Here is a 26,552-nt window from a genome sequence, read left to right as displayed (position 1 = left end):
AATGCCATAGTTTTCCTGCCACTGCTGTCTTCATGTGGGTAAAAGAGGAGATGGTGGAGGTGAACTGGTAGAATAAGAGAGGTATCAATTCAGAGCCACAGTTGTTGTGGAATATCAGGACTGTGGGCACCAGTATGCTGAAGGATTACCCCAGTATGACACCAGGTTTAAAGGATTAAACATGAGGTTGATAGAACAAGTAGCACAGATGTGTATTCTGCAAGTCATCAAGTTTATTGTTTAGTACAAAGTGGAGCTCTGAAATCCAGAGATCAATGGGTCAATAGCTTTTAATTCAATCTGCTCACAGGAAGCTTGCGTAGATCTGACAGGGACATTCAGGTTCTATTACTTTCCCATCAGATATCTGCTGAAAGACACAGAGAAAGTTCATCTATATGAAAAGGCACAATAGAAGAAGGTCTGGTGCAAAATCGGTGTCTTCTGACTTGGATTACAACTTTTTCCCATCTGGTTCCTACTGTTTGGAACTGGTTCCCCCTTGGATTATGTCTGGAATTTGATCTCTTGATATTTAAAAATTCCCTTTGAACAGGACTTTCAGGCCCTTTTTTGGGGGAAAGCTGGAAGAAATGTCTTTATCATTATTCAGTATAGATTTATATCATGGTGGAACTGTATTAGAAAGTGTCTTGATTATTTTACTGCCATTGTGATTTACCTGTGTGCAGTTACATATAAATGTTAGTGCACACATACAATAAATGTACATTAAATAGCATTACTGTATCTATATACTACTAAAACTCTCATTATGTTTATCTATTTGTCTGTTTGTACCCTTGAGTTAGCCCAAATGGTACATTATACTGCAACAATTTTTGAATCAAGGTACCTAAAACCCGCTAACTTAAAGAATGCGTAAAAAATCCGGGGCCCCTTACTCCTGTGGAATTGAAATTTCCTTGACATTCAGACCACTTTTATTCACAACGTTGTGGTCATTGCAGCACCCCTGAGGTCACGTGATCATGACTTCTGTCGTTCTCTGCCGGCTTCCCACAAGCAAAGTCAATGCGGAAGCTGGCAGAAGTCAGAAGTCGCTCCCGTTCCCATTGGTTTTTTGCCTGCCCATGGTCATTCTGTTTATCTGTTTAGGTAAGTAAATATTGACTTATTATTGAAGTTCATTTGCCACTACAATTATTTTTCTATTTATGATATATACTCTTCTTAGATCATCATGGAACCATCCAGCATGGGGATAAAAAAAATATGGTCAGCCTAAAATTTAATTTTCATTCTGGTCACATCAGACTGCACTACCTTTCTCTCAGAGGATGACCCAATGGGTCACAGGGTTGTCTAATAAGTACAGATGTTTTCTGTACTTAAAAAAAATAAAACTAAGGTAAACATTCCTTGGTCTAGACTTCCCCCTTAACCCAAAATCTGCAGAAATGATTGCAGCTAAGTCCCATTACAATCAATGGAGTTTCACTTATCCTTTCAATGACTAGTAGGGCAGGCTTTCAACACATCTGTGCAATGAATGGCATACAGAGAATCTCAGTATAGGTTGTGACAGGGTGCTGAATCTTATTTTCAGGGTTTCTAATCGCAAAGTGTCTTGTACACATGGACATTAGTTGCAAGTTCCTGTCAGTCCATGGACAGCTAGGGAACAGTTTGCACCATCCATGCCTTCTATGAATATGTGAAGAAAAACCTGATAAAGGCATTAGGTGGTGTAACTCTATGGGATTTGATGTTCTCCTTGCACCTGCTTTCCTACTGATCATTAAGGTCATTAGTAATAGAGGCAGCAAGCAAGGGACTCCCTCTGTGTTCCTTTCTTTTTCTCTGCCCCTCCTTTCCTTTGACTGGAAGACCAGGCTCTCCTGCAATGGGCTGTGAGAATAACCTTGGGAGACAGGAGGAAGAGTCGCAACCTAGACAATGGTCTGATAAGAGACATCTGAGTCCAAAGGAGGAAATTGGGTTGGAGAAATTGTCTCAGAAGGAACCCTCCCTAGTTCTCTGGAAAGTAAAGCTGGGGAGTAGGGAAGGGCTTTCAGACTTGCACGATTCTGTTACTGTAACCTTATAATAAAGGCAGTGTTAGTACTCATGGTTTTGGTTTCCTGTCTGGTTCCTTGAAGGACTGACACTCCCCTACAACCCGTTATGTACAAAAGAAGTAGCTTCTTCTCCTTCCATCTAACATGAAGACAGGGAGCTCAGAAATGCAGCCTTTCTATCATAGTAAGTATTTCCTCATCAACTTCCCTTTGTCCTTTTGGACCTTAAGCATCTTTCTCTAGATACATCCAATGGACTTATTCTATTCACACTAGTATGCTTACTAGTGAATGAACTGGAGGGTTCCAACCAGGATTTCCTCAACATTTTTCTTCTACATTCTGGTAGGTTTAGGGATCTAATGTGCAAATGTGCGCAAATATGAATTGCATATGGTTCCTTCCTGCCAGGGAAATTGTGACTGAATCTTTCAACTCAGAGTCATGAGTCTATGTTCAAATTCACAATCTTTCCTCCTTATACTATATTTCTCCTTCCTCAAGGTTGTTTCATCTTTGTGGGATCCTAAAAACATATTTAATTCCCTACACAAACCCAAGTCTAGAATCTTGCAAAATAAAAGGCAGCTTGAAAGGGCAGCTGCAGCTTCAAAAAATTAAGCACAACACCTATCTAATTTTCCCTGAAAAATGCCACCTTTTGAAGTTATTTTCCACAGAAACTGTACTCATTATTTAATTCATAGGTCTGCATGTAACATGAAGATTGGCTCTCTTTGCCCATATGTTTGCTGGATTGTGCCCAGAATACCTAATGGGGTTGGATAGGTCTGTAAAACTAAAACTTTGGGTGTGTCTTGTAGACCCCCTCCAAAAGTTGCTTCTGAACTATCAATGTTATGTAACAGAAGGGAGCAAATGTGTTAAATATACAGAATATATTTCAACTGGAATTAAATTTAAACTAAATTGAACATTACCTTTTGTGTCCTACTTTGTCTTGATCCCATTTACTTTCCACCCCATAATAGGCAGCTAAAAGATCAGTTGTGACTCTCATTCCAAACAAGGATGTGGAGCCCTGCTGCTGGAGAATACTATATTGCAAGCAAAGTGTGTCACAGAGTGGGACTAGAAAACGTGCCATTTCTGATCATCAAGATGCTGACCTCATCACAGTCAGCATAAATCCCAAACTGTCATCCAAAAGCAGGATTTTTTTTCTCCTGTTTATGGACAAAGGGAACTTACTGGAGGAAATTTAGTGCGGTCTAATGCATATCACTGTTAATCACCAATATTTCAAACAACCTTACGTGGTGACCAAAACAGGTCTTAAGCAAGTATAATATGGCCTTCCCCCATCAGATGCATTGACACTGCAGTTATGCAGACACTGCATAATTATCAGTACTTTGCATGAATCAATAAATATCTTAGTATTATCTAACTGAATTTTTAGGTTTAAAAAATTATTATAAGATTAGTTAGTAATGATTGTATACTGATCAAAGCTTGGATAGAAGTTCTAACTTTTAAAGACTGAAGAGCTTGGGACCTGTGATAGATTTCTTATCATATAGAGACTTCGCATAGAAGAGAATATCTGTAGCTCAGGGTTGAACTGTGGAATCCTTGGTGTTTCCAGAGCTTGGTTGTTTGCTTGCTAGGTAACATGATCTTACCTAGTTGGATAATGAAACATCTGTAAGCAAACAACCAAGCTTAGAGAGCACCAAGAACTCCACAGACTTATCATATCCAGATCCAGATCTCAACAACCCATGCAGATATTAATAACAGCAGGAGAGTCTTCTTAAAGCTGCCCTTGCATTCTGAGGTTGATTTGTCAAGCACACACTTATAAGAGTCAACTTTCAGCTATATTGTTCCAAACAAAAGAATGTGCTTTCTTGGGGGGGTCACACTTGCCCCCTCCCATTTTTTCTGCTTTCAGGAAAGAAGCCATGAGTTTCCTCTTTAGTCAGGCCTTTCCAGTTTGGATCTCTTAATTAATTGTGGTTTGACCTGATATATAACTAGTTATGTTGAAGAACTGCTGCTGCTGCTCTTCTTACTATACAACTAATAATAATCCTAGGAAATAAATTTCCCTAACAACAATAGCTATATAGCTATGAAATTGCTAAATAATTACTGAAACTACAAAAAGAAAGAAACCTGGGATATAAATGGCCACTTCCATATCCATAACAAATGTCAGTAAAAACACTTCCTCCTAACAATGGATGCAATGAGTGAATGTTGACAGAAACATAACCAAAATGGAGGCTCCTGAAAAATAAAAAAAATGTAGAAGCACAGTGAATCCTGACTATACTCACTATGAAACACTGAGTGTCACTTTGGAAAAGACAAAAGGTGTGTTGGAAAAAATGAATGCAAGGGGTGGCTTAATTCAAAGAGAATGGCTGGGTAGAATCCCACGCAGAAGTCCTTTTTTAGGTGGGAGAATATCCTGTAGCATTTTGTGCCAGGTCCTGTTATGGGACAGCCAGCATGGTCTAGTGGTTCAGACGAGGACTGAGGAGAGCAGGTTGAGGTTGACCCTTGACTACAGAGGTTCCCTGGGTGACCTTGAGCCAGTCATTCTCTCTCAGCTTACCCTCCCTCACAGAGTTGCTCTTGGGGGAAAAAATGGAGAAGGGGGCATTATGGTTGTTGTCTTGAACTTCTGAAGTAAAGACTGGACACAAATCTAACAAATAAATAATATATAGTTACTTGTAATGGTAAGAATAGTTGGATCTGCCTAAAAACCTCTCAGATCAAACCATCATCTGCCCCATTTGCAAATCATTTAAATTCCAACTATGATTCCCCACTTCAATCTCACCAGCCCCAGATCCCAACCACAACTAATATCGGCATAATAGCTCAGGGCAAGCAAGTTCCACTCAACTAGTAGCTGAGTTCTGGCTCCTCTTTCTTTCTTCACAAAGGGGGAGCAAAAAAGCCTTCTGTTCAATGAACAGAAAAGGACACATAGCAGGCAGTCTATCTGAGTAAACTTCCCTGAAAACAGATGACCTTGCTGGAATGTCTGCTTCACCATTAACTGAAAGGAGATGAAAACAACAATAACTGGTTTTCTAAGTGGTGAGAGACTAGAGAGGATGCATCACTTTGAGGACATTGCAGAATGTTATCTCTGGTTTCCTGTCAACACTGTGCCATTGGTGGGGGCAGGTACAGCAGTAGAGGTAGAACAATATAATTTGGTAGGATTCAATATAACTATGAGGGGGATTTTTTGGTCAGGCTGAAGACACTGCATGTAAGTATAGACTTTGTTTATTAGGGACGCAGTGGTGCAGCGGCTTAATGACACTGGAAGTTGCTGACACTTCAGCGGTTTGAGCCCAGCTCCATGCAGCAGAGTGAGCTCCTGTCTCATCCCCAGCTTCTGCCAACCCAGCAGCTTGAAAGCTTCTGTGAGTAGATAAATGGGTACTCTCATCCTGGTGGGAGGAAAAATGCTGGTGGCGCCTTGCACGGGAGATGGGACCAGTTGACAGTAACACGGAAGTCGCATACATCCGAAAAAGACGTGAAGCAACAGAAACCCCGCCTTCCTGCACTCACCAGCTGGGCTCTGCTCTAGGAAGGAGGCAATGGCAAACCACTTCCAAAACACCTTGCCATGAAAACTGCAGGGACTCGTCTAGGCAGTCGCTGCAGAATCGGTCATGATTGAGTGTGGATTAAAAAAAAAAAGACTTTGTTTAGGGGATGTAAAGGAAGAAGTATGTAGGGAAGCCTGCCTGCCTGCCTGCCTGCCTGCCTGCCTGCCTGCCTGCCTGCCTGCCTGCCTGCCTTCCTGCCTTCCTGCCTTCCTGCCTTCTCTGCCTTATCTCTCCAAATGAAGTGGATAAGCTGCTTCCACTTCAGTGTTTAATCCAAAGTGTCCCAAAGTCTTAAGTTACAATGGCACCATATTCATTATACATATCCAGAAGCTACAAACCTGTTAGTGGTCTTCTACAATTAACAATAGCCTGGTTCTGAGTTTGCTCCAGGACATGACTTGCCCCCGAATCCAGGTTCAGGATTATTACACTGTCTTGTTCGATGGCGTTTTCCTTGCTCACACGTGGACCAGCTGGACCAGCAGCTCCAGCTCCCATGAATGGCTTGAGCTGCATCAGGATCAGGATCAGAAGGAATTTATTTGTCTAACTTCAGACCATTGAACTAACTCCATCTACCTTCAGAATCTCACAATCACTACAGTAGATCTTAATTGTAAATTGACTTGCTATTTGGGCTATCTATATTGCATACATCCACCAACAGTGTTTTTTCCAAGAAACAATGGTTAAACAATGCATACTTTAGTAGAGTGTGTGGACCAGGTCAAAAACAATAAGAGGACTTTCTAAATCTATGGGACAAAATCATTCTCATTCATTCTATCTATATAAAAATTATAATTAGACACTAGCTTTGTTCTAATTACATCTGAACTCTTCTATAGCCATGTACTCACAGCTGCAATTCCTGCTCAGTTAAGAATAATTGGAATATTTTCTGATTGGGAATGGATGGTTTTGATCCATAACTTATTGGGTTATGGATTTTTTTTAGTGTAATAGCCTGTTATACTTTTATTTGCTTATAATGTAAATTTCTAGGGCCCATTACTTTTAGTGGCAAAATACAATTATTTTTCTGCTCTTATTGTGTCCATAGATAGTCAATCAGTAGCCCTTTTCAAAATGACCTGCCCCATGCTGGGTAAGAAAGAGTCACAAGAACATCTGCAGGGCTGCTGTGAGGAACATTCTAGGCACCTGTCAGCTCTAGTCAGTCAGATTCGCTCCAAGTTGGACTTGAAATGTTGCAGTTGAATTGACTGAGACTTGGTCAATTGGTCTTGCCCTGTTATCTGGGAAGAATCTGATCCTGTAATTCTTGAGAAAGTGGACAGGGTTCTCGGGACTGTATATTAGATCCATGTCCCTCTGGGTTAGTTAAGGCCTCCCAAGAGGTCACGTGTGGTTGGATCCAAGTGGCGATGAATTCATCCTTGATGGACAGGGTGGTTTCATCAGACTTGGAGGAGGTAGTGGTATACCCCCTCTTCAAGAAGCCATAAGCAAACCACAAAAAGTACATCATATTATGGCTCAGTGCAATGTGTGAAGCACCTATTTGAGTCCTTCCTTGTGTCTGAGGCTCCAGTATGCTAATAAGTTGCTATTGCTCCCTATCACCTTATTTTATTTATTAATTTTCAGCCTCTGCCTTCTAATCCAACTTCCTTGTGTTCAAATAACCAAGTTTTCGTTCTATATTAAAGGTCTCTAAAGCACACATTAATAGCCAAAACCGTAAGTCCCGGTTTTTGTGACAAATCTTACTCTAGGCCTTAGATTACCAATTCTTACATATTGGTTAAGTGCATATGTAGACTTTTTGTTTCAAAATACAGGACGGGTTGACTCAACATAAGGAAGTTGTGTATATTTTTTAATAACAGTAGAGCCAAGAGAGTCATCTAAATATATGCTAAGTCATTGAATGACTTCTCACCTGCTATGAAAACTGACTTGGGTATTTCACAGGCTTCTCCCTTGTAATATGGGGTGCATACACATTCACACTTTCCATCCAGCAGCATTGCTGTCCCGCCATTTAGACAAGGCTGGCATTTGCATGCACTGTATTCAGCCACATAATCTTCTATAGCTCTGTCCAGATTTTCTTTCTTTATTCGGGAGTCTTGGATTTTCAGTGGTATAAGTTCAGAAATTGGGAGTACCTGCAGAAATATTTAACCACATCTATGTGTGCATTTTTTCAGTTTAAATAATTGCTTACCATTATTATCTGTGCATGAAGAAAACACAGAATACAGCACTTAAACATGAGAACATCCATGCTCTGCTACAGATATACTCACCTCTCCTAAGTAAATACTCTGATTCTTTAAAATGCAGACTTTACTATTAGTTTACTACAGCTCCATCATTAATGGAAGTTGTTGTAAAGGGACAACCTTTATATCAAGCTCCTAGTAATTCTTTCATGGTATTAAGGTTTCCATGAGGGGGTGTTAGAAGTGGGCCTTCAGAAAGTGGTGTCATCAGGATAGGGCAAGAGATCTAGCATATCCATTTAGCACAATTTTATTTTATTATACATTACCATCTCAAATCAGAGAACCTTTGTCTAGAAACATTGTACTTTAAAACATAACTTGTTAGGGTGAAGTTTTGTCTATAGGATGCAGATGGATGGATCATGAGAACAGGATGAGCTGGGACTATCCAACCAGGTTCTAATGCAAATGATATCTATGAAGATCTGCTGCTACCTGTAAAAGTAGAGGTTGCTGGAAAAACTAAAGTAGGGGTCCAGAGGTTTAAAAAATCTTGCATAAGGCCCCCAATGAAAGATTGCCACAAAATTGTAATTTTAAATTTAGAATAGAATAATTATTACATATATGGGAAACAATCATGTTAAACTGTATTTGATTAATTTTACTATAAATTTTACCTTAACTCCACATGTTAACTCCAGGCCCTGCCTAATGTTTTGCAATGCACCCCAGTGGAAGGCTGAACATGGCCCATAGCCCTAAAAAGTTGCATGCTTGTGAACTAGAAGGTCTCAAATTGAAAGAACTGCCTTGTTATTCAGGCAAAGGCAGAAAGAAAGAAAGAAAGAAAGAAAGAAAGAAAGAAAGAAAGAAAGAAAGAAAGAAAGAAAGAAAGAAAGAAAGAAAGAGAAAGAAAGGAGGGAGGGAGGGAGGGAGGGAGGTTGGTTGATTGGTTGGTTGGTTGGTTGGTTGGTTGGTTGGTTGGTTGACCAGGAAATCCCAGGACTTTAGAATGCAAAGTCAAAAAAACATCTTTGAAGAAGGCTATGGCAAACCATTTCCAGAAAATCTCATGGAAATGTTCATTTCATCTCCAGAAGTCAAACTTCATTTGAGGGAGATTGTAGTGTTACTTGACCAGAATCTTTGACTCTGAAATGTTTGCAACTGTTAAATTTTTTCCTCAAGAGAGAGGAAAACTGTTTCATTTTTAGGTTCACGTTTATTGAAAACGTCTCCAACTTATTGATAGAAGAAAACCCTCTTACCCGATGACTGATCACTGTAGGAGCTTGAGGTAGTGTAGCAGCCCATTCAACATATTGTTCTATATCAACTACCCTGACATTTGATGAAAGTGCTTCATTCAACTTTGTTAAAGTAGCGGTTGTCCCACCTTGAACTAGAGAGACCACATCTTGGATAACCCCACTCCTTCTCACTTCATCAACTGGAAGAGAAAAAAAAATAGGAGGTGAAAAAACAGGAAGAGTGGCCCTATCAGAACAATTTTCTTGTGTGATGATTATGATGATGATAATAGGACCAAGTGAACATTCATTTGATTTTCTTTTTTCACTTTCACTTGGAAGAAAGGAAAATGATGCTGCTGAATATGGTTAGGAATGGACCACCTGGGAGTTTCTGCCAACTATATTTGCCCAGTTGAATTACCCAGTTCAAAATCCAGATTGGCAGGCTAGCTTTGAATTCCATAAATCTCAAGGTAGGACATCCATATAGAACGTTGTTCTATGTGAGGGTTCCCACAGACTGCAGGACTCATCTGTGTGACCTTCCCACAAGTCTTGACCATTGTGCTGAGAGTTGGCCAGTCCCACCTTGGCACTTTTCTCACATGTCTGGGAGCTCTTTCACCAGAGTGCTATTGCCTCATCACTTCAAGAGGGAGCCATCCGTTGTCTTGGGAAATAGAATTTATTGTGTCTTTGTCAGATTCTTCATGCTGGCACTCTTCCATATGCTGCATCAGCTGAAATCTTCCTGAGCAAAAAATTCTGCCTTCTTTGCTTGCTTTGTGTGAGTCTAATTTTTATGAAAGTTCATTCACACAAATATATGACATAAAGCTACAAATTATCACTATATCATAGCATTATATAATGATTGGCATGCTAGTGAAATATACTGGCATTAATATATTGATGTACTACGTACAGTATATTGTTCATTATTTAATGTGGTTATACAGTGCTTGGTTGACATGTCCTAACAACACATCTTAGTTCTTGTATCAGGGACATATGCGTCAATTTAAATGCAAACTTGGGCATCAAAATGTCAGACGAAGGTAGGAGCTGATGTACTTACCATCTTTAAACTTATTGTTTTTACATTGCTTAGCTTTAATCTCTGCCTTGGTGTCTGCCTTATCTATGGTGGAAGTAACACCTAAATTAAAACCTAGGCATTCATTTACATCTCGTGCAGTGAGCCCTGAAAATAGAGCCAATAAAAAACAATTAGAGGTGGGAAAGTAAATAGCATATTTCCAATGTTTTAAATATTTTTTATATCTTTTAATAACAAAAAAGTTGTTAGAAAATAGGCTACCAAACTCCTTCCCAAGGAGGGAAGTGATGAAGCAAGCAAAGGGTGGAGCCATAGCCAATACTAGGTGGAAATGCTTTTACTCTGTGGCCCTTTCTTTTTATTTTTTCTGACACCTCTCTCTCCCCGCCCCCCTCAACTTCTACTTGCCTTTCAGATGCCATTTCTTTCTCAACTGCTTTCAGGGAGAGGACAGGTAGACAAGCAGCTCTTACTAGAGATCTGAACCAACCTCTTGCAGAAGGGTTCTCAAATCAGAAGTGCAGATTGACTGTCTCTAGTGTGTAACTCGCCCCATCTTTTTTTCCCATCTGATGCTCTCCAGATATATTAGAATACAATTTCCATACTTAGATGAAAAGTCTGAGAACTGTAGCCATCACATTTGGAAGGCACCAATTTGGGGAAAGGCTGGTGTATGTATGTAACTTGGCGTGGCACAGATCAAGGACTGAGACATCAGCGCACCCAAGTTAAAAAAAAGAAAGAAAGAAATACCGCATGTAGGGAAAGATGGCTTAAGATATCATGGACTAGCATCAGTCTGGCTTATCCCTGGAACTGGACAGATTTGAATTCACCTGTTAAGGAAGTTCCCCTAACCATTCCTCCTTATCTTGTATAGTTCCTAACATGCTATTTAAAGGCTGATGAATCCTTAGCTCAGAAAATGTCAAGAACTTCTTGAATGCAAATAAAATTCCTTTCCAGCCTACTATCATAACAAATTAATAAGCACTCTGAGTCAAAGACAAAAAGCAAAGGTAGATGATGAATAAGTGGGTATATATTTTAAGCAAAGGACAAAGGTTGTTGTTTGGCTGATTATGAAACATCACTCCAAATGGCTGACTTTTTTCATAATTTATTTTCTAGCAATCAGTATTGATGATCAACTTGGTAAATAATTTGGCTACCGTACTGCTGAAGAAAAACGATATACGTTACAATTAGTTTTTTTTCCCCCTACACCCAATGTTCACTTTTTCCCTTCTTGCGTAGATACTAGACATGATCCAGCTAATGTTAGCCACATATAGAATGGCATGTGGTGAAATAGCTAGAATAACATACTTGGACTGTGGAAGCTATTTCAATGGAGGATGGCTGTTTTGAATTATTGTGGTCCCTCTAAGTCAGTATGTCTCAACCTTGGCAGCTTTAAGATGGGCGGACTTCAACTCCCAGAATTCCCTAGCCAGCATGGCTGGCTGGGGAATTCTGGGAGTTGAAGTCCACCCATCTTAAAGCTGCCAAGGTTGAGAAACATTGCTCTAAACAAAACTCACTAATATGAGTTAATGTGAAAATGGTTTTTGCTCCAGAAACTATCCCAGAGCAAAAGCTGATTTGGTATCACTGTATTATTCTTACATATGGACCTGTTCCCACAGCACGCTAAACAAGGGCAATGAGAAGGTTAAGGTGGTGTAGGAACATCAACAGAGTAAATTGAACAAGTCAACTAATTCATAAATTAGCTTTAAATCTACCCATTTCATGCAACACTTCTGCCCAATCAATTAACCCATATTGCCTCTGTACTCATCCAAAAGGAAGAGCTACCAAGACCTGACACATCTCCCAAACACCAGTTAGCTGCTGTGAACTAGCCACAGCTATTGCTGTCTGCCTGGCCTATGGAGAAGAGTTTGCCAGTGATGCAAGATGTCTTGCCTGTACTTTCTCACTAGAGGGGTCTGGGCACTTCCTGGAAGTAGCTGAGGAAACTTTATTTCCCAAATGGTGATTTTTGGCCAGGTCAGTGTGATTGTGCGCAAGCAGAACTTCTAGATAAGTAGATTTGACTGGGTGAGTGACTGACAGGGTCAAGAGATAGTAGGCCATTGACAATTTTATAGGAGAGGCCTTTCTATTAATCTAACAGAGATGCATCTGTTAGATTAATATAAATCTAACAGATGCATCTCTATAGGGGGTCTTCCTAGACTTGTGATTCCTGCTTGAAGGGCAGGGGGCAGTCGTGACTAGGAGAGCTTTTGCACAGCTTAGTGTTATTTATTTTATTTATTAAATTTATAAGTCGCCCATCTCCCCCAGAGGGTGACTCTGAAGGCTAACAATTAAAATCCAAACGTTAAAAACAGTAAAGATATAAATATACATATTAAATTAGCTTAAAAAATAATACTATATAGAAAGACTACAATTCAAGATGACCGGGGGGGGGGCAGAATCAATTACCCCACCAGCCAATTCCAACAATGTGAGTCCCCATCAGGCCCCCAGGCCATCTGGCATAGCCAAGATTTCACAGTCTTCTGGAAGGCCATGAGAGTAGGGGCAGACAGCACCTCAGTTTAGTGTTATGTGCCAGTCGTGTCTGTTCCTGGACTGGGAGGTTCTGCTCACATTCGCTCATGCCCTGGTTACCTCCCGAATAGACTACTGTCACGCACTCTACACGGGGCTGCCCTTGAAGACTATCCAGAAGCTTGAGCTGGTGCAAAATGTAGCTCAGGCAGCTATGTGTGCCCCTAGAATGGCCCACATTACACTTCTGCTCCATGAGCTGCATTGGTTGCCAGTTTGCTTCTGGGTCTAATTCAAAGTGCTGGTTTGGACCTTTAAAGCCCTTTATGGCTTGGGACTGGGTTATCTGAGGGACCCCTTCACCTGATTACATCCCCTCAGGTCCAGCAGAAGAGGCGTGCTATGGGTCCCACTGCGAAAGAGTTTCATCTGGCAGGACTCAGGAGGTGGATCTTTTCTGCCGTGGTACCTGCCCTGTGGAACATCATCCCCGGCCCCCCCCTGAGGTGAGATTGGCCCCATTCTTGACATCCTTCTGGAGGTCCCTTAAAACATGACTGTGTCAGCAGGCCTGGGGATCTCAAGGCAATGGTGAGCTGATGAGATGGCTGCATTGTTTTTAACATGAATTCTGTCCACTATCTTGTTAATAATAATATTGCTGATATTTTTTAACGGTAGTTTTTAACATTTGGATTTTATGATTGTTTTTATTGTAAGCTGCCTAGAGTCACTTTATTGTGAGATGGGTGGCTATATAAATGTGAGAAATAAATAAATAACAGCAAACAAACATACACCACAGGGTTAACAAAAGGTGATCCATGTGGTGCAGTGCTTAGACCTGGTTCAAATCCCCAGTGAGGTGTAAAATTCATTGGCTACTGCTAGGCCAATCACCACTTCTCAGCCTGCTCATGGGTGCTCTCACAAAATGGTTGTCATGAGGAATTTGCCAAGCCACAAAAAGGCTGTAGGGACAGTCATACGACATCTATTTATAGAAAAGAAACTTACTACATTGCTCCCTGCCACCTTTTTTAGCTTTCCAAACATGCTGCACCATGACAAATCGCCTTTGGCATTATTTATTTCCTCAGGGTAGATGGGGGGGGGGGCTTCTAACCAAAGCACTGGTCTGCATCTACTCAGTGGATTATTTTCTAAGAAGATAAGTGAAACTGAGAGGAATTGGGGGGAATCACAATAATGGTGGAGGTCTCTTCAGCAGGTCTACTTCCAATACATGTAACTGAAAGAATCTAAAAATTAGAATGATGTGAAGCAAGCAGCAAGGGTTGTAAGCACATGGGGGAATCCACTGCTTGCCTCTGAAGTCAAGAAATCAACAACAAAATTAACAGTGGCTCAATATAAACATCATAAGAGATACAATTGGTATCCTGAACCAATCCAAGATACGATTTTTTAAGAACCTAGGTTTAAAGAAAGCAGGCTTATAGTCAGAAACCAGTTGTCCTGACTGCCAGCTAATCCATTATTCCAGAGTTTACCCTTGTGTATGAGAGAAGACTTTCATTTGGTCCTTACCATGTGCTGACAGAGTTTGGTTATCCAACACGTATATTAGTTCATATTTTCCTCCAATGGTTCCCCCCTGTGAATAATGAGTTCCATATGTTTCCACAAATTTAAAATATTCTCCCTTCTCATAGGTATTGGGCAAGATCTTTATATCTCCCAGGAATGTCTCAGACAAGCGCAAATCGCGCTTTCGCATTTGGAAAATTCCCAGTTGTATATTAGATTTTACATGTAAATAGATGGGATCCTGTAAGCAGAAAACAGTAACGTGAGTTATTCTACCCTCAGGTAGAGAGAGAGAGATCATGGTATTCTTTCACATTGATTACTGGAAGTTTGCTTATATGGGCAGTTCTCAGGTTATGCAAGGAATCTCTAGACAATTCTTGCCCATATCAGACAGCATATGGCGTTCATGTGCAAACATGAGCTGGCATTCTTGCGTCCCTTTCAGTAAAGTCAGATTTCAATACATCAGGGACTTCCTGTTTTTCAAATTTAATTTAGTTTAATAGTCTTTCAGAATCCTTTGCTGAAAACACAGACTGTTAAACTCTTTTCTATAACACTGTAGCTGGTATTTAAGGCACCTATTTTACACCCGAATCACAAAGAAATTATGAGTTATTATAGGTATGTGCACATTACGATATGGAAATTTTATAGAAATCACAATCCTGATTTGCCGATGCATTTCCTAACTTTTAGTCATTTCAGGTGGCCATTCTAATGGTTCTCCTCCACCCAAGACAGTCCAATTCTGATGTCTATGACCATTTTTATTGGAGATGCTGGGCCTTGAGCAGAGGAGGTTTCCCCCCCCCCCCAGACAAAAACACAGTTTTACCACTGAGTGGTCTAGGAAAGTTTGCAGAATTATGTATTGCTATTCTTAATTGTATTGCTAGTGTACTGTTGTTCCCCCTAAAGAAGCCTATACTAGTTCATAAGATAAAACTTGCAATGAACTAGAATTAATTTTCAGGTAGTTTGGTCCCTAGAGACAGCTGTCATTCTGAAAAAGCCTAGGTGAACAAGCATTTGGAAATCATGATTACTTCCCCCAGGAAAGAAAACCACCACTGAGTGTGGCATATGGTTTTTAGTAGCCCAGTATGGCTGCTGCTGTGCTGGTGTGAGTCAGCAAATGGAAAGAGAAAAAGGGAAGAAGCAGCAGTTCAGTTCTAGCCTTGAAGTACAGGTGTACTGTCTTGGGGCTGATGAGCTGAACTGGCTGCTAAGCAGTTCTGTTTGGAGCAGAAGTAGACAGTATTCTCCTTGGTCCAGCCTTGTATTTAGGAGTTGGGGACTAGAGCTCTGGGGAGGACATCAACCTCCTCAGTTGCTGGGGGACATGCTGCTGGTCTAACCTAAAATTGAAGAACGAGAGAAGGAAAGGAGAGAAATTGAGGGGAGAAATGACGAGAGAAAATTCACACAACCAAGACTGTTGTAGAAGGGAGTGGTTGGAGAGAAAAGTTGGAGAGTAAAGTTGATGTGAGTGTGTGGAGCAATTGTCAGTTCCTGGACAGAGAGAGAGAAGAAAAGTCAACAAGTGGTTTTCTTGGAGGAAGAGAAGCAAAGTCCCAGAGAGATGGTATCTTCACCCAAGACAGGAAGGAGGGAGACAGCTGGCTATGGACAGAGGGTCAGTCTTTGGCAAAGCCCTAGTCTCTGGGGAAGAACTGGGCAGAAGACTCCCAAGAGAGCTCTTCACCCAGTGGAGGAGATGCAGGCAAGGATTGGCTGAGCAGATCCGTGGAAAGGGGATGTGTGGCACTGAGCATGCTCATTCATAAACCCAGCACATTCCTTTCTTTTACTCTTTCTTGATAATCCTAGAAATGGGGGAGGGAGACAGAATGAAGGGAGAGGAAGTTAAGCATATAGGAGGAGAGTTAGAGGGGAGTAGTCTCTGGGAGAAAGTCTTGAGAAGAAACCTGATGCTGAATAGAAGCTGGGATCTTGTAAATACCTATTGTAAATTTCTTGGTTTCTCTGTGCCAATTGCCATCCTTGTAAACCTAAATAAACCTCCTGTTCTAAAAGAACCTGATCATGCTGTGACACTGAGAAGACCCAACTACCGATCACTACATAGTTGGTCCCATAGGTGGGACTATGAACAGGGCTCCCAAAGTGATATTAGTGTGTTGGTTGGATAGTATTGGTGAAGCAATCTAGTTCATTGGCATCATGTTGTGCACCTTACACACAGGAAAATATGCAGATTACTGTAGTCTTCATGTCTCTCTATTCACACAGCATATTTAATTTGGTTATTGAAATAATCCATTGTGGGGGTTTGCACGGTACATTGAACCATAAACTAACCAAACAGGTTGGATTCTCACATTGTGCATAGAAAACCTAATCAAGGTTAATAGTAGTAAGCTTAGCTAGTACAAATCCAGCCAATGGTATTTCAATAACCCAATTCAGCATGGATGCAGCCAATGGCTCAGTGTTCCTTATGGCATGTGAATATTGGTTCCTCTGGAGTAATGTATATTTACCTCTGATTTTTTTTTTTTAACAGCTTACCATTCCTTTGGCTTTCTTCAAGAAGGCACTCACTTTGGAGGTTGTGGCAGTATTAAAGCCTCCCTCAATATCAACTGTTTCTTTAGACTCAGTAGGTTTCAGTTTAACAGAAAAGCTCATATCAAAAGACTCTGTTTTTCCACTGAACATTTCTCTCATTGTTGATACTTGGTCACTGTAGAATTCACTTGTAAAGCGTTTGTCTCCTCTTGTCTTGAAAGGCAGAAAATATACAGTTAAATGGCTAACAGATAGGTAATGATAGACAACATAGGCTGTGATGACATACTGTGGTAACACATGGTGTGTGCTTAGTTCAGATAAGACACTAAGCCATAAATCATAAACCAGATTTTGATTTCTCACCACTGGCAAATCCCATCCAGGGTGGGGGATGATTCTCTCTTTTTAAACCACTTCTGTTAGTGTAAGTTTTTAAACCACTCCTTCTTAGTGTAAGTGATCAACTAATCCTGTATCTTCTGGGGAAATTAAGGATTCCTCTGACACAGACCATGGGGGGGGGGGGGGGAGGTTATGTCCAGTGGTGGATCTATAGCCAGTGAACTTTTAGCAGAGATACCAGGAGCTGTTGGGACGGATATACCTCCTTCTCCATTCCTTTTTGATGAGCACTTTCAGATCATCCTACGCTGCCATCCCAATTCCCAAGTGAGGGGAGCTTCAGATTGCCCTGTGTAGCTTGAACTGTATGGCTGTGAATTTCAAAATCATCTGAACTTGTGAGGGTTGAAAAGTGTGTGGTGAACTGGGCTATCCACACAGTCTCACGAAGAGATGTTCAGGCCAATGTGAGGATACTTTTCCTTCAGACGTCTGACTGAACAGTAAGAAATAAAAGATGGGAAAGGAATGGTTGTCCCTCATGTATGCAGGTGAATGTTTGAAGAGGGATAAAAGAACACATTTTTTGTTAAAGAACTAAACCGCTTACTTATATTATTATATATAAATTAAAACACATATACACAGAATGCCAAATGTATCCTTCCATCATAGAAGGTGTTTTTTAATCTATATCATGTTAATAGCACTTAAAATATTTATAGCTCATGCCCTTCAGCCATATGGGGGTTACAGCTGGTGGGAAACTCTGAGTGTTGCAGTCCCAATGCATATGGCAGACACTATGATGGAAACACTGAATTAGCCAAAATGGATAGGGAGACCTTGCTATTGATTTGACTCCCCCCCCCGAAACTAGACAGCCCTGTGTTTTGTTTTTGTCTGTCTGTTTTGCTGCAACAAAGGCACCTGATTGATCTAATCTCAAAAGCTAAGCAGGGTCAGAACTGAGTACTATCTGGATGGGAGACCAACAATTCCAGGGATGTAGACTAGACAAAGTAGTAAAAAAAAATAAAAAATCCTGAAAGAAGGCAATGGCAAAACATTTAAGTATTGTTGCCAAGAAAATTACACGGACATACCCATGAAATTTTAGGCGTTGAGGATGATTCAAAGCGGACTTTACCTTTTGTTATAAAACAAAGCTCTGCTTTACACAAAGAAGCTTACGTCATAACTGAGGAAAGCAACATTCCATGGCTTGCGATAATAAGTGGCTGTGTTCCCATCGCGGACCCTATCACAGATGCCATTGAAGTACTCGTTGTAAAATGCAGTTTGAGCCGGTTTCATTCCCAGCACGTTCAGACTGAAGGAAGGAAGGAAGGAAGGAAGGAAGGAAGGAAGGAAGGAAGGAAGGAAGGAAGGAAGATTATTAATAAATAACCATCTCATTGTACTTTTAAATGTCATATGTTATCAGAAATAACAAGCAGGAACACCAAAGACAAATCAGTAATATACATAAAAATAACAAAAAGTATTATGACACCTTAAATATTAACATATTTATTGTCTGGTAGTCTTTATTTAGCAATCATTTAATTGAATTTTGAGGCTGCCTGTCTCCTTAATGACTCTGGGTGGCTTAAAAAAAATAACAAAGAAAACATAAAAGAATCATAGTTGGCCAGTAAAGACCAGCAAAAAGCCAAAATTACGAGGACTCCACAGTCACCCTTTCCCATGGCCTGGGAGAACAACCAAGTTTTTAATAATTTTCTGAGTATCATTACAGTGGGAGCTGTATAAATGTCTGGGGGGGATGTCATTCCAGAGGGCAGGTGCCACAACAGGGAAGGTATGCTTCCTGGAACCCATAAGATCACACTGTTTCAAGGAACACAATCTACATTATCAGATACACGTGGATTTACGTGCTTATACCCATATACATCCATTAACAGGGTACACTGGATTCATCTGAAGCCCCTTTCTAAAGCAGAGCACGCTAATTTGGAACAGGTTTTCATTTAGCTAGAAATGGGTGAATCTGGTCCACTTTGTATTTAGACATCTGCGAAGAACCAGGCTTGATTTATTTGTTCTGAGCTGGCATGCTGCTGCCATGGCAGCAATACAAAACAGAAGGGAAAAAACCTAGCTTTGCTAATATCCATAAAATGCCAAGGTTAGGAGATAGACAATTTTATTCAGTGATTGGCAGGTCTGTTCCTCCCATTGTAGAAGCAGGTAAAAATAATGAAGAACTCACATCTTTGTGATGTCCAGACATGGGATCAGAAAGCAGAATGGTAATTCCTTAGCAACAAGGGATCAATAAAAGGCCTGTGGCACTACACACCAGCTGATCTTTATTATATGTTCAATTTTTTAAAAAAATTGTTCACATCATGGAAATGTGTTATTCATGACGTGAAAAATTAGTGATGCTGATCTTAGCTCCTTTCTACCATGGAAGCGTTTCTGCTCTGCAGGAGATACATGACAGTCCAGAGCAAAATCAAGGAACATGCAGGATGCAAAGGTTGTCAGTGTGACCCAGTACTTCCCATAATATAAATGCTATATTTGTTCTTTTAGGAATGTCCAAAGAGGGGGGAAAGTGGGGAGGGCTTGTCAGTTCAATATAACACATTTTAAAATGTGGATAAAATATTGTTAGACAAGGCCCACACATCAGAGACTTAAACCTTATTAAAACTTTTTGGACTGGTGGTCATGTTTGGAATTTTGAGAATATTTATTTATTTGTATTATGCACCACCTGATTCCAAATTGACTCTGGGAAACTCACAGCATAAAAACAGATAAAAATACAAAATTTGTATAGAAAACAGTAAAAAACATAGCAGTAGATGGAGCATCTACTGTCACACAATATTTTAACATTAGTGGTATTGTAAGCCACTCTGGAAAAGTTCAGGTGGCATTTAAAAAAAAAAAATCAAATATGTTTTAAGGGGTGTGTGTGTCTGTATTTTAATAAAAATCAGATAGGACTGGGAGCATGGTGGAATCAAGCAAGGTCTGGAGAACCTTCACATTCTTAGAAGCCATTTTGAGGACTCCAGCCTTATCAGGTAGCCCAACATGCAATTTGTATTCTTTTCATGAAAGTTTTCTAGAACTCACCCTTGGCCAGCTGTTCTTCCAAGTTCTGATACCTCAATGTCACGGTCCCCACAGGGTGGGCGTTTGGTCTCCTCACAACCATCTTCATCAGAGAAGTCACCACAGTCATTTTCTGTGTTACACACCAACCTATCCTTTAGACAATATCCTTAGAGTAGAACAAAGAATGAAACATTTATAATTGCAAGTAATTGGATATGTAGAATACCTTTTTTAAATCAAGGCTGCCTTCCCTGATTTGATGCCCTTTGGATGTTTTGGACTTCAACTCCCCAAATTCCCAGCCTAAATAAAACAAACTGACATTTATATCAGAATGACTAATTGATTTACAGTGTTAATTTCCCATGGGGAAAATTTGAATGATATAATATCCTTTTGTATATCACCACCCTGTTAAAAAAAATACTGAGTTTTTTTGGTTTGCATTTCAGTGCAAATTTAACTTAACCTTTTCTTCCTGAACCTATATGTAATATGAAATATTAAAAAAAAAAAGTTTTCATTTGGTGAAATACAACAGTCATGATCATATAGTAGTACAGTGAAAAAAATACATGATGGTGATTAAATATACTAAAACTGAACAAGACCTTCCATTTTTGTTTTTGTTTTGGTGGGAAACATCATCATACTTTGATATTTAACATTTCTCTGAATACTGCAGTGTGGTTCTCCCATCAAAATATGGCTTACAAAAATGCACGTATAAAGAAAACATTCTTGCAAAAACAATATTAGCAAAGAGAATGTTCAATATCACACTGTACTATAGAAGTTTGCTGAGAAAAAGATACGCGATGGGAGAAAGCTGCTTTTCTTGTAGCTTAAAAAGCAAACAAGAGCACATCAGCCCGTGTGCCATTTTCTCCATCTGGAGGGTGATCCCGGAGGCACTCCTTGCAATAGAAGCCCACTTGTTTTAAATCATAGGCACGTGGCTGGAGCCTCTGAATCATCATCTCGTCATCAGTCCACTGCACGTACCACTTTTGCCTGATAGTGACAGCAGACAGAGAAACCATGTAAAAATCTCAGTACCTACCATTTGCACATTCAAACTCTCTCTGCGCACATTGATTTCCCTCTTCAGGACAATCACTTTCTGGTTCACAGTGCTCTCTATCACTCAGAGCTGCAGTGCATGGTTTCCCCCCGAACTGTCCAAACTTCAGGACATCTCTTGAGCGGTACTTTGTGGGAGGCATTAAAAACAAAATTAAAACAAGCTCAAAATCAGTCTGCTGTAGAGGGGAAGAACAGCGGGGGGAAATGATATGCAAGGTGAAAGAAATGAAAAGTTGTTGCATTGCTCCAAAATGGAAAGGATGGGGAATTCATGGTTCTCAGCTATTCAGGAGGGCAGACGATCTCTCTACCACTGGATGATCATCTGCAACAGTGTTTCTCAACCTCAGCAACTTTCAGATGAACAGACTGGGGAATTCTGGGAGTCGAAGTTCACACATCTTAAAGTTGCTAGACGTCATGAAATGTATCTAAAAAGAGGAGGGTGATGTGGGGGATAGCAACAGAGAGCAGGAAGGGAAAGGAGACAGAAGACAATCCATTCCACAGGGGGAGCATGGGAAGCAAAAACGGTTCAGGAAGGCCACTCCCTCGAATCTCCCAGGGTATATCCACTAGTTGCAGTAGTACAGATTTAGTCTGGCAAGATTCTGTCTATGTGGTATAAGCAAATAAGGGAACTTGACTCAACTGGACTGTTCCAATGTTGTTTCTTGGACTTGGCTTGACACTGAGGTTGAGAAACACTGACCTACAGCTACTGAGGCTGTTGTAGCTGGGGACACTTGCATTGTGCAAAGGACTGAAATGTGCGACTTCTTACAATCCATTCAAATTTAACATTCTATAATTAGTGGACAACCAGTGATTCCAAACAAGAAACCTTTTTTCTTTTCTTTTACTACTTGAAGCTAATGCCCACCAATGAGCCTATACTTCACAAATATATCAAATCTTCAGGAAGCCCCTTAAGGCAAATGAAAGATAAATTACGGACACACTACTTACTCTTTCATTTGAGCATGGACTACATGGTCCCCAATCACTCCAGGTAGTCAGCAAACAGTCAATGGGCTCTGGGGCATTAGATTCTCGTGTCACCCTTAGAATGAAATAGTCTTAAAGTAAATTGAAATGTTTCTGGTTTAACACTTTGTAAGTTCCTGTTTGTATGAACAATGTTTGTATGTACATATTGCAAGGGAGCAATATATGAACAATATGACCTTGTTTGCCTGGCCATTTAGTAGTGATGCACGCCATCTTATTGTAGTCCCTCAAAACGTAACCTTGCAGGACAATACTTGGACTGGACTTTAGCATTTCAAGATGCACGTGGAAGCTGCATGTTGGAACATGTGCCTGAAAATTCCATGACCATCAGAAAAAGGGGGTGAATCCTGCAAGTGATTTGCAGTTTCTACATGCAAGCTTCTTTGCTTGTTTTAAAAACAGAATTCAAGCAAGATGCTACCTGATATTATATAGTACAAAGCAGCTTTATTACATGATTTGATGGGTTTGTACATTCACATTTTTAACAGAATTCTCAGGAACTTTCTCTGTACTACTGAGTAAGAAAAATCAGTAATGACCCTAGATCAGAGGTGTACATATATGTGTTTGTGTGTAGTTGATAAATAGTTGTCTTTGTCTTTTATTTCCTATCTGCAGACTATGGAAGGAGGCAATGTTTGGCTCACTCTTCCTCCATGCTGTTCCTATATTGGCTAGCTATCCTTTGAAACCCCTTCATGGATCACTGCCTTGTCGTGGCAAAGGGGCTTGCATAACTCAGTGAAGCCATGAGCTATACCGTGCAGGGCCACCCAAGACGGACAGGTCATGACAGAGACTTCTGACAAAATGTGGTCCACTGGAGAAGGCAATGGCAACCCACTCCAGTATCCTTGCCAAGAAAACCCCATGGACAATGTTAAAAGGCTAAAAGATATGACGCCGGAAGATGAGCCCCTCAGGTCGGAAGGTGTCCAATATGCTACTGGGGAAGAGCAGAGGGCAATTCCAAGTAGCTCCAGAAAGAGTGAAGCGGCTGGGCCAAAGCCGAAAGGATGTTCAGCTGTGGATGTATCTGGAAGCGAAAAGAAGGTCCGATGCTGTAAAGAACAATATTGTATAGGTACCTGGAATGTAAGATCTATGAACCAAGGCAAGCTGGATGTGGTCAAACATGAGATGACAAGATTGAACATCGACATCTTGGGAATCAACGAACTGAAATGGACGGGAATGGGTGAATTTAATTCGGGTGTCCATTATATCTACTACTGTGGGCAAGAAACCCTTAGAAGAAATGGAGTTGCACTCATAGTCAATAAGAGAGTGGGAAAGGCAGTAATGGGGTACAACCTCAAAAATGACAGAATGATCTCAGTGCGTATCCAAGGCAAACCATTCAATATCACAGTCATCCAAGTCTATGCCCCAACCACTGATGCTGAAGAAGCTGAAGTTGACTGCTTCTATGAAGACCTACAACACCTTCTAGAACTAGCACCAAAAAGATGTCCTTTTCATCATAGGGGATTGGAATGCTAAAGTAGGAAGTCAAGGAGTAATCGGAATAACAGGCAAGTTTGGCCTTGGAGTACAAAATTAAGCAGGGCAAAGGCTAATAGAGTTCTGTCAAGAGAACAAGCTAGTCATAGCAAACACTCTTTTCCAACAACACGAGAGACGACTCTACACATGGACATCACCAGATGGTCAATACCGAAACCAGATTGATTATATACTTTGCAGCCAAAGATGGAGAAGCTCTATACAGACAGCAAAAACAAGACCAGGAGCTGACTGTGGCTCAGATCATGAGCTTCTTACTGCAAAATTTAGGCTTAAATTGAAGAATGTAGGGAAAACCACTAGACCACTCAGGTATGACTTAGATCATATTCCTTGTGAGTACACAGTGAAGGTGATGAATAGATTTAGGGGATTAGATTTGGTAGACAGAGTGCCTGAAGAACTATGGACGGAGGTCCATAACATTGTACAGGAGGCAGCAACTAAAACCATCCCAAAGAAAAAGAAATGCAAGAAAGCAAAATGGCTGTCTGATGAGGCTTTACAAATAGCTGTGGAAAGAAGGAATGCGAAAAGCAAGGGTGAAAGGGAAAGATATAAGCAACTGAATGCAGATTTCCAGAGAATAGCAAGGAGAGATAAGAAGGCCTTCTTAAATGAATAATGCAAAGAAATTGAGGAAAACAATAGAATGGGGAAGACTAGAGATCTCTTCAAGAAAATTGGAGATATGAAAGGAACGTTTAGTGCAAAGATGGGCATGATAAAGGACAAAAAAGGCAGGGACCTAACAGAAGCAGGAGAGATTAAGAAGAGGTGGCAAGAATGCACAGAAGAACTATACAAGAAAGATCTTAATGTCCCTGATGTCCATGCTGGTGTGATCACTGACCTTGAGCCAGACATCCTAGAGAGTGAAGTCAAGTGGGCCTTAGGAAGCATTGCTAACAACAAAGCTAGTGGAGATGACAGTATTCCAGCTGAGTTATTTAAAATACTAAAAGATGATGGTGTTAAAGTGCTGCACTCAATATGCCAGCAAGTTTGGAAAACGCAACAGTGGCCACGGGATTGGAAAAGGTCAGTTTATGTTCCAATTCCAAAGAAAGGCAACGCCAAAGAATGCTCAAACTATCGCACAATTGCACTCATTTCACATGCTAGCAAGGTTATGCTCAAAATCCTACAAGCTAGGCTTCAGCAATACATGAACCGAGAACTACCAGATGTACAAGCTGGGTTTCGAAGAGGCAGAGGAACTAGAGATCAAATCGCCAACATTTGCTGGATCATGGAGAAAGCACGGTAGTTCCAGAAAAATATCTACTTCTGCAAAAGCCTTTGATTGTGTGGATCACAACAAACTGTGGCAAATTCTTAAAGAGATGAGGGTACAAGACCACCTTACCTGTCTCCTGAGAAATCTGTATGCGGGCCAAGAAGCAACAGTTAGAACCGGTCATGGAACAACCGATTGGTTCAAAATAGGGAAAGGTGTACGACAAGGCTGCCTACTGTCACCCTGCTTATTTAACCTATATGCAGAGTACATCATGAGAAATGCCAGGCTGGAAGAATCACAAGCCGGAATTAAGATTGCAGGGAGAATCATCAACAACCTCAGATATGCGGACGATACCACCCTAATGGGAGAAAGTGAAGAAGAACTAAAGAGTCTCTTGATGAGGGTGAAAGAGGAGAGTGCAAAAGCTGGCTTGAAACTCAACATTAAAAAAACTAAGATCATGGCATCTGGACCCATCAATTCCTGGCAAATAGAAGGGGTAAAAATGGAAGCAGTAACAGACTTCATTTATTTGGGCTCCAAGATCACCGCAGACGGAGACTGCAGCCATGAAATTAAAAGACGCTTGCTCCTTGGGAGGAAAGCTATGGCAAGCCTAGATAGCATATTAAAAAGCAGAGACATCACCTTGCCGACAAAGATCTGCATAGTCAAAGCTATGGTTTTTCCAGTAGTAATGTATGGCTGTGAGAGCTGGACCATAAACTTTCATGAAAGTTAGAGAGATGGAACTTGAAAGTGCTAGGGTTTTGCTTTTTCACAATTCAGATTTTTTTTTAACAACAAAGTTTGTAGACAAATACAAATTACACTTGTCAGGACTGTCAGAGACAATTTTGGGGAAGTTGGGAAAGAACAAGCAGATTATATAAAGTCAGTTCATTCTTTCTAAAGAGTGTCAGAGTCTGACCGAATTTTGTTTCATGAATACTTATAATGTGAAAATATTTGATTTTTGGTCTGAAATTCAAGTATTCAAAAGATGGTCCAGAGATACAAAAATTTTAACAGTCTGGTACTAATGAAATAATAGACATTTGACAGCTTGATTTTATACACTTTATATTTATGCATGGAAATAATTTCTATTATATTCAGTAGGGATGACATATTGTTCATATTGTTCAGAATTAATGAAAGCATCTGGATTGCTAATATTACTTAACTCCAATAATAGCATCTGGAAAATAGCAAGAAGCAGATAGATCTCTTACCTTCTATTTTCCAGAAATTAAAAAGAGAATACCAGGAAATTTGGAGAAGTTTGCCCACAAAGGCTACCCAATGTTATCTCTATCCTATAAAATGAACTTACCTTGCTTTCCCTGCTGAGACAAAACTATTTGCTCCTAAAATGCAGAGAGCTCCTATAAGAAGCAAAGAAGTAGACATGGTGGTAGGACTACTAAAAAAATAAGACCCA

At 40.4% G+C, this 26,552-nt stretch overlaps 1 protein-coding gene across 3 annotated transcripts; it reads right to left on the bottom strand.

The window, feature by feature from the left end:
- Window positions 1-213: 213 nt before the first annotated feature.
- On the bottom strand, window positions 214-26,552 carry C9 (complement C9). Of its 3 annotated transcripts, none has more exons than XM_088152765.1 (12): window positions 26,445-26,552; window positions 22,288-22,381; window positions 21,296-21,443; window positions 20,251-20,398; window positions 18,325-18,463; window positions 16,786-16,998; window positions 14,248-14,488; window positions 10,183-10,308; window positions 9,120-9,301; window positions 7,560-7,788; window positions 5,992-6,163; window positions 214-367 (listed from the first exon to the last, which is right to left on the bottom strand). In XM_088152765.1, the coding sequence occupies exons 1-11, from the start codon at window positions 26,519-26,521 to the stop codon at window positions 6,012-6,014; spliced, it is 1,749 nt and encodes a 582-aa protein (XP_088008891.1). In that variant the 5' UTR covers window positions 26,522-26,552; the 3' UTR covers window positions 214-367; window positions 5,992-6,011. The 3 variants fall into 3 exon arrangements, with proteins under 3 accessions (XP_088008891.1, XP_088008889.1, XP_088008890.1); XM_088152763.1 differs by having other exon boundaries at window positions 214-370; window positions 26,445-26,551; XM_088152764.1 differs by lacking the exon at window positions 214-367 and adding an exon at window positions 398-584.

The sequence above is a fragment of the Python bivittatus genome, unplaced genomic scaffold (genome assembly GCF_059951505.1).
Source record: "Python bivittatus isolate LINGU-HERP-01145 unplaced genomic scaffold, Pbiv_v1 ctg000570_np1212, whole genome shotgun sequence".
NCBI classification, from domain to species: Eukaryota; Metazoa; Chordata; class Lepidosauria; order Squamata; family Pythonidae; genus Python; species Python bivittatus.
Note: the sequence above shows the minus strand (reverse complement) of the source record. Positions and strands in the feature narration are given on the sequence as shown.